General features: G+C 37.5%; 1 protein-coding gene across 3 annotated transcripts in view; it reads left to right on the forward strand.

The window, feature by feature from the left end:
- Positions 1–7939, forward strand: part of ZMYM4 (zinc finger MYM-type containing 4) — a 148374-nt gene extending 140435 nt beyond the window's left edge. For all 3 annotated transcript variants that reach the window (XM_044237782.1, XM_044237781.1, XM_044237783.1), the window contains 4 exons: positions 182–293; positions 1726–1974; positions 4432–4561; positions 5439–7939. In XM_044237782.1, the coding sequence (XP_044093717.1) occupies positions 182–293; positions 1726–1974; positions 4432–4561; positions 5439–5646 (699 nt within the window). In that variant the 3' untranslated portion in view covers positions 5647–7939. The remainder of the gene's footprint in view (positions 1–181; positions 294–1725; positions 1975–4431; positions 4562–5438) is intronic.
- The last annotated feature ends 296 nt before the right edge of the window (positions 7940–8235 follow it).

Raw genomic sequence — 8235 nt, forward strand, 5'->3', positions numbered from 1 at the left:
GATAGTTCATTTGAAAAGGACCTTATAGTTTGCATCCTGGTATTTCAAGGTGTTTCCTTAAAATGGTTCACAATGGTAAGGGCAAAAATTAAGGGTAAACTTTATTCCTTCAAATAATCTTTTTAAAAAAGCTTGTGTTTTCTTTGTATCAACATATATGTTTCCATTTTTTCTCTTGTAGTACCTGTTTGAAAATGGTAGAATAGATAACATTTTTACTGAGCCCTATTCCAGATTTATGATTGAACTTACCAAACTCTTGAAAATATGGGAACCTACAATACTTCCTAATGGTAGGATGCTTATCTTTTATTTTGATTCTTTTCATGATATGCCTTCCTAAAGTGCTTAATTTTTATGATTATCTTTTAATAAATTATTCATTTATATTTCTGTCTTGATTTATAGCATATTTGGACTTCTGAGGAGAAACTCTTCGGTTTATTATTGATTTCAGTAAAATTATAACTTCCATACAGTGTAACAAAAATAAAACTGGAAGTTGTATTTACTTTTTAGAAGCCATTTTTGGTTTGGTAGTGTCAGTGAAGTTGAACACTATACCAGCAGCTGACATATACTTTACTTCTAGACTGTACCCATTAGCAGTGGACCTTCCTCAGTAGTTCGTTATCAGTACCCTGTACTGGTTGTTAGAGGACTTAAGTCTTCATTGTTGAATTATCTTTGACCATACGTTGTTGGACAACTTCCTGATTTACTCCTGGTCTCAGGCTCCTTGGCTGTGAACAGAGAGGTTGACGGTGACGTTTAGGATTTTGTGCCCCTTTTGGGCAAAGAGCACCTTTGAAGCGTTCTAAGCAGGGTGGTATCTTGATGCATTTAGCATCCAAAGAAGAGACAAGGGAGATAGAGTTGGAAGTAATAAATTCATGCTTGTGGTTATTCTCCCAAAAATAGAATGCATAAGCAGCAACAAAGAGGATTGGTGAGAACATGAGGAAGGACCTGCGTTTAAAGCCTGTCATGAGGAGTGTGTGCTTAAAGGTGTACTCATCTTAATTCTTCTGTAGGACACCTGCTTTTCAAAAACAATCCCATCTAAGTCATCACAGTAATCACTCTTAATGTAATTTAAAATAAGAGGGTGTATGAGGGAGGTAGCTGCCTTTTAATGATCTGAGTTAAAATGAAACTGAACCAGTTAACAGTAAGCATTATGATCTCAAACAGGAGTCTGCAAACTGCTTGATCTGGCCTGCTGCCTGTTTCTGTATAGTCCTTGAGTTACAAATGGTTAGAGAAAATCTAAAGAAGAGTAATATTTTGTGAGAAAGGAAAATTAAAATTGTATGAAATTTAAATTTCCATGTATAAGTAAACTTTATTGGTACACACCATACCTGTTTATTTCCATATTGTCTGCTGCTCCCCATCTTCGGTAACAACAGAGTTGTTCAGAGCCTCCGTGTCCCACAGTACTTGAAATATTTACCCTCTGGCCCTTTACAGAAAAAGTTAGCCAAACCCTGGTCTAAAATAACAATAGATTAAAACTGTTTCAGGGGATTGCTCATGGCGTCTGCTTCATTGGACTCATCTGCTCGCTCTTTGGGGTGCCTTTTCTGATTTTCCATAGAAGGGAGGAGGGGAGAGGGGAACAATGGGTCATTTCCTTTATATAGTCCTGTCTGAGAATTTATTACTTGGTCCTGTGTAGCGGGAGCTTAGTACTGTTACTGCTTTCCCCCTTCTTCGGTGCAGGTTACATGTTCTCTCGCATTGAAGAAGAGCATTTGTGGGAGTGCAAACAGCTGGGCGCCTACTCACCCATCGTCCTCTTGAACACCCTCCTTTTCTTCAATACCAAATACTTTCAACTCAAGAATGTGACTGAACACTTGAAGCTTTCCTTTGCCCATGTGATGAGACGGACTAGGACTCTGAAGTATAGCACCAAGATGACCTATCTGAGGTTCTTTCCACCTTTACAAAAGCAGGAGTCAGAACCAGGTGTGTGGTGGAGTTTGTGAGATTTTTATTCGAAGTCTGGTTAGTATGTAAATAGAGACTTACCACAGAAGGATAACTAAAAATTCTAGACATGGAAGAGTGTAGCTTTAGATGTAGCTTTAGAGTATAGATGCTTTTTTATTGCCAAGGCTAGGTTAAAGACTTGCCACGATCACGTGCTTCACTGTACTTTTTTTGGCTTTTAAATTAGAAATTCGGATGTAATGGTCAGAAGTAAAGCCCAAATAAATCTGTATTGTAAAACTTTCCAGAGAATTTAAACACAGCTAAGAGTCAGAATCACTGATTTAGAGTTACTAGATCACCCAATCGCTATTTTAAAGGAACCTAATTTTTAAGCCTGTTATTTCTAAATCTTGATTGGTTGATTTTTAGTTAAAAAAATAGTTAACTAAAACTCTTTATAGTTAATATTAACTGTCAATTTCTGAAGAAACTTAAAACCTGGCCTAGAGTATGCAGATGGTGTTTGACTTAATAATTTTCCAACTTTACAGTCGTGAAAAAGCGACATGCATGCATTCAGTAGAAACTATACTTTGAATGTGGGTTTGGTATTTTCTTGGGCTAGTGGAATGCAATATGATCCTCACTTGTGATGCTGGGTGGCAACAGTCTGCAGCTCCCAGTCAGCCCAAGGATCACAAGGGTGGACAGTATGCTTATAGCCATTCTGTACCCAGTCAGCCCTTTCACTTTCTAGTATAGTATTTAATCAATGACATGAGGTAGTCAATACTTTATTATAAAATAGCCTTTGTGTTAGGGGATTTCTGTGGAGTTGTGGGCTATATAAGTGTTTCGAGCATGTTTTAGCTATGGTGTTTGAAAGGTTACATGTATTAAATGCATTTTTGGTTCGGGGTGGGTTTATCAGGTTGTAACCCCATTGTATGTCAAGGAAGATCTGAATCAGTTTAGTCACAGTGGAGTAATGTCAGCGGTCAGAATTTTCTTAGAAGGTTTATGGTCTTACATTCCCAACACAGCCTACTCAGTAGTAGTTTGTTTTAAGATTTTTTTTTTTTTTAATTTTATTTATTTGAGAGAGAGAGACAGTGAGAGAGAGAATGAGCGAGGAGAAGGTCAGAGAGCGAAGCAGACTCCCCATGGAGCTGGGAGCCTGATGTGGGACTCGATCCCGGGACTCCAGGATCACGCCCTGAGCCGGAGGCAGTAGTTTGTTTTTAACATTTAAAAAAAACTAACATATTATGGAACTAGAAATTAAACATATTAATTCTAACCAAAATTGTAAGTTCTAAAATTCTGAAAGTCAAGTTGTTACTTTCTTGGGATAAGAATGAAATATATATATGTTTTGAGTGTGAAATTTTAAAAATTACTGAAACTAAAGTCTGTAAAGAATAATTGTGATGTTCATGGTTGTGTTAACTTTTCTTTCAGTTGCTCCTTTCCTTTAGAAAATGTAACACCATTGTGCTTTCTCACCCCATGACTATGTCCTGTCTCCTTTATTTTGCTCATATATAGCCCACTCTATGCTCTTAATTAATATTGGGGGCAGGGAGAGGCAATCAGGTAACATTTCCCTGTTTTCTGATGAGGTGCTTTACAAGACTGGTAGTAAGTTCAGCTTCTTTTCTGAATGAATGAGTCTTTATATTTAGGTACCCTCTAAATAGAAAACTGGGGTGAATTTTAAGTAATAACTAATGCAGGAAGCTGGGGAAAGTTCTTTGCCACCTATTAAGAGCAGCTATAAGAAAAGAAGAAAACCTTTTTCTTCAGGTTTGCAGCAGATCCACCACCCACTAATATTCTCTTAAAGCCTGAATGGAGAAAGTAGAAAAGAAACAGCTCTACTTTCCATGTCTTCACCCTGGTTTCTTTTTGATAACCCTTGGTCTTTACAAAATTCTGTTGGGGAAAAGGGCTTGTCCTTTTCTTATCAAATGGTCAACTTGGAATTTCTTTTCCCAACAAAGATTCCATTTTTTATAATACTATGACAGCTAGAAGAAACTTGATAATGCCCACTGGACTCTGATGCCCCACAGTAAAAGTATTTTCAGGTAAAGAGGTGACAACTTCTCTCTTGATCTCTTCTGTAGAAGAGCACTTAGAACCCTTTTTTTCCCTTCTTTATCTTGCTGTGGCTTAAGATATACCTGATGAAATTTCATAGCAAAATCAGGTTCAGAATCAGGACCTAACTCTCTGTACCATGCTTTTGCCATGCTACACCCATTTTGGTGAGCTGGAAAACATAAATTTTGCAGAATGGTGGCTTTGATTTGTTCAGTCCTATTAAGCAGTACTTAAAACACTGTCTAGGGCCTCCGTAGGTGCTCAGTCAGTGCTCGTGGGAGGAGAAGGGACTGACAGTTCTGACTGGAAACAAAGCTCAGTGCCTGTCTTGAGACTGGAAGAAAAGATTCTTCTAATATTTTGATTATTATTTCCCATCTCAAGATAAACTAACTGTTGGCAAAAGGAAACGAAATGAAGATGATGAGGTTCCAGTGGGTGTGGAGATGGCAGAGAATACTGACAACCCATTACGATGTCCAGTCCGACTTTATGAGTTTTACCTGTCAAAATGGTAAGCAGCCTTCCTCTGGACTAGGTTCAGCACAGTTCAAAAAGTAGTTAACATGTCTTGGATTTAAGATACTTGAATATCAGAAATACAACTTTAGACAAGGTATACCTTTAATCTCCTTTTTGTTCCTTTTCTCATATCTGCCTGGATTTTGGACCCCAAACCAAACTGCTTTATCTTGATAATTGTTTTTCTAAAAATCTCTTCAAAAGCAAGAATCACAGCTATTGTTTGATCTTTACAACTGTTGCTCACCCTTTATGTGGTAACTATGTTGTGATTTTGCTATTTATTTAGGAAAAATTTTAGAGGAGAGGTTGTACTCCTAAACCTGTACATAGAAAAACAGTTTATTTTTAAGGAATTTCTATTTTTTGAATGGTCTTTCTCTTACAGAAACTTTAAGACTTTAGAGTTATAGGAGCCACACTAAAGCACTTTTTTCTCAGAGAACTGTAGTGACTGGGTTTGCCCCGTGGTAATGTGTACTGAATGCTCCTGGGGATTATTCCAGGATATTGGGTGCTGAGGATATGTGGTTCTCAGCCATAGTGTCATATGTGAGTTGAATTTTTTGTTGCTCCTAATAATGTTTTAAATACTAAAGTTCATGAACGACTTATACTTTGTCTTCTGTTAACATTATACTCACCTCCGGTAAGTATAGAAAATGTGCAGTCACAGGTTGCACCAGGGGGTGAGTGCTTGTAAACTTATTTATCTCCCTGGGTGCATCGCTTATCTATGACATTAGTCACAGTAGGGAAAAAGGCGAGAGCCACTATATTAAAGAGTAGTTACATATTTCCTACATTTTCTGATCCCCAATTTCCTTAGTTTCTTTCTTTCTTTCTTTTTTTTTTTCCCCTGTGGATAGTTCTGAAAGTGTGAAGCAGAGGAATGATGTGTTTTACCTGCAACCCGAGCGCTCCTGTGTTCCGAATAGTCCCATGTGGTACTCCACATTCCCGATAGACCCTGGGACCCTGGACACCATGTTAACACGTATTCTCATGGTGAGGGAGGTACACGAAGAACTTGCCAAAGCCAAATCAGAAGACTCTGATGTTGAATTATCAGATTAAAGTGGAAGTGGGGTTCCTATTTTCATACACATGGGTATGCACCAAACTGTGAATGCATCCAGCTTTGGAAAACGATGTACAAGTCCAAGTCCTCTTGACTTGATTATAAGATAATGGAAAACAGATGACTCGTGAACCACAGTGTGGATGTACAAATGAAAACTGAAGGAAAGAATATGAACCTGAGAAATGTTGTTCTTTGGCAGTGATATAGTTCTTAGACATCTTCAGAATGACTAACCAATTTCTCTGAGTGGTGCATAATCTTATTTTGTTTGGGAATAACAAATTGTGGAATATTTTTAAGGAAAACTGTTGTATAAAACTCTACCATAGTAACCTTAGACCTTAGAGAGGTAGCTTTGGAATCAAACCTTGGCTGCAGTAGGCTACTTGGGCAAGCCCTATGTGCACGTCAGGGGAGAAATCAGTGCAGAGCTAAGAGTGACATCAGATAAGGACTGTGGGACCCAGACTTGAAGACCCAATAAAAATACTCAACTTTTTTTTAAAAGGTAGAGAGTGATGTGGTCTTGATTTTGATTTTCACTGCCAAGCCAGTTCTGTGAAGGATAGAAGCCTCTGGTGCTTTTGCCATGGGCCCCTCACATCAGGGAAAAAGGCCTTCACTGCTGTTAACACAGTAATGTGTCCCTTCACTTTCTGGGTCTAGCCTTCTCAGCTGTGGGTCTAGATGTGGGTAAATTGAGGTAAAGGGGCTGAAACTCCACGAACTGATTATGCACACAGAAAATCTGTGGAGCCCATTAGACCCCAAGTGTCTTGAAATGTTTGTAGAAAACCCACTAAAATGCCCACTTCTTTGGGTGTCAGCCTTTATTGCTGCTGTCTCATAGCATGAGCTGTGGTACACAGAAATGGGGGTTCTTTTGTTTTCATTTTATCCCCAAATGGCAGCTTTTCTCTCATTGTTTTATCTTCCTGTTTCCCAGATCCTCTTATTTTATCTTTTGCACCAGTTTCTGGAGGCCCTTGTCATTTCAAAAAGAATAGTCTCTCCTTACTCTGGCAAACCTGTGTGTGATTCCACAAAGACACAGTATTACTTAGCTGTCAGAATTATGGTAGAAAAGGTCTTAGTACGTTCCTGTAAAGCATTTGGAAGATGATCTTATTGCCCTAAGAAACTTGAAAATATGGATTCTGGGGTTAGGATACAAAGACATTGACTGTCTTGCATATCCACAGCAGGTCTTATAGCATTATTCCAGACTCTAGCTGTTGTAGTAGCTCTTTGAGGATTGCAAGTCATAGGTGTGTTTGGCATATCAATCCATCTCCCTCATCTCCATTCTCAGCTTCTACCCCAGAAAATTTTGACTCAAAGCTTTTATGTTGTTGGCCAATCACAGAACTTCTTTAGCTGAGGTGAATTTGACCCTGTAATAGAAATGCAAGAAGTCCAAAAAGCCTCTTAGAAATTTTAACCTTGAAAGACTTTTCAGTATATCCCATTTTTTAGATGGGGGTGGCAGGTGTTTTGGTTTTTTTTAAAATAAATGAAAGTCATTTAAGTACAATAAAAGTTTAAAAGTAGGCCTTTTGACGTTGTATACTGATGGTTCTGTCCCTCTGCCTGTAACGAATTTCGTTTTGGTTACCAGGAACTTTGTGAAAGAAGTAAATCTGCCCCAATTCTGTATGATTAATTCCATCTGTGTTTGTCATTTCTGACTGGAAAACTTCTTACATCCAGATCTTGTTTGATATGGAGGAAAAGCAACTGGATTGTCTGATAAGTCTGCCAATAAACTATCCAGAAACATCAGTTGTAATAGCCCCCATTATACAAATTTTATGGTTTGTATAAACACTAACATTTCCCCTTCTGTAGTTGTATCAAGAACAAATATTGTTGGCATAGTAGATACATTTGTTAGAAAACACCAGAGAGAAAAAAAGAAGTCTGTATTTTAACTGAGAACAGCTAATACCCAGGTCAATGACTGTATCAGGACTTCAATTGCATGTTAGTCCACAGAGTTGTCCAGACCCTAAATTAATACGTAAAAGAAAATCTTGATTAATTATTGGTCATTCTTCATAAGCATAGCTGTTAATATGTGTGTCAGACTATTTGCTTTTTAAAATTTTATTAAAATTATGTAAAATTGCATTTTTATTTCCAGGTGAGGGAAAAAAAAACATCAAACAAGCAAAACATCTAAATTATCCTTTCTGTTCTTTTTTGTTTTTTAACCACGTTTGGGTTTTCCCCTTGCAGAAACTACAGAAATATTCCCTTAGAATAAAATAGTATATTTGTATTTGATGGGTGAGTTATTCCTTTTCTTTGTCTTGAACGAATTTTAAATATTTTTTTTCTGTTTAACCTTATGTGTATGAGCCAACAGATGGTATATTACTAAGAGAGAGCAGTTTTCAGGAAATAAATTATTTGGTTTTTACTTAGTGCAGTAAGCATATTGTTTCATTGTGAAGTTTTTTCACTTGTTTTCTTTTTCCATCAAAAGACTCGTTCCCATTTTTAGTTAATTAACTATAGGGAGAGCACTGAAAGCTTAGAAATACCAGGTACTCTATAGGTATAGGTTTCATTTCAGGCAA

This window comes from Neovison vison, chromosome 2 (assembly GCF_020171115.1).
Source record: "Neovison vison isolate M4711 chromosome 2, ASM_NN_V1, whole genome shotgun sequence".
In the NCBI taxonomy this organism is placed as follows: domain Eukaryota; kingdom Metazoa; phylum Chordata; class Mammalia; order Carnivora; family Mustelidae; genus Neogale; species Neogale vison.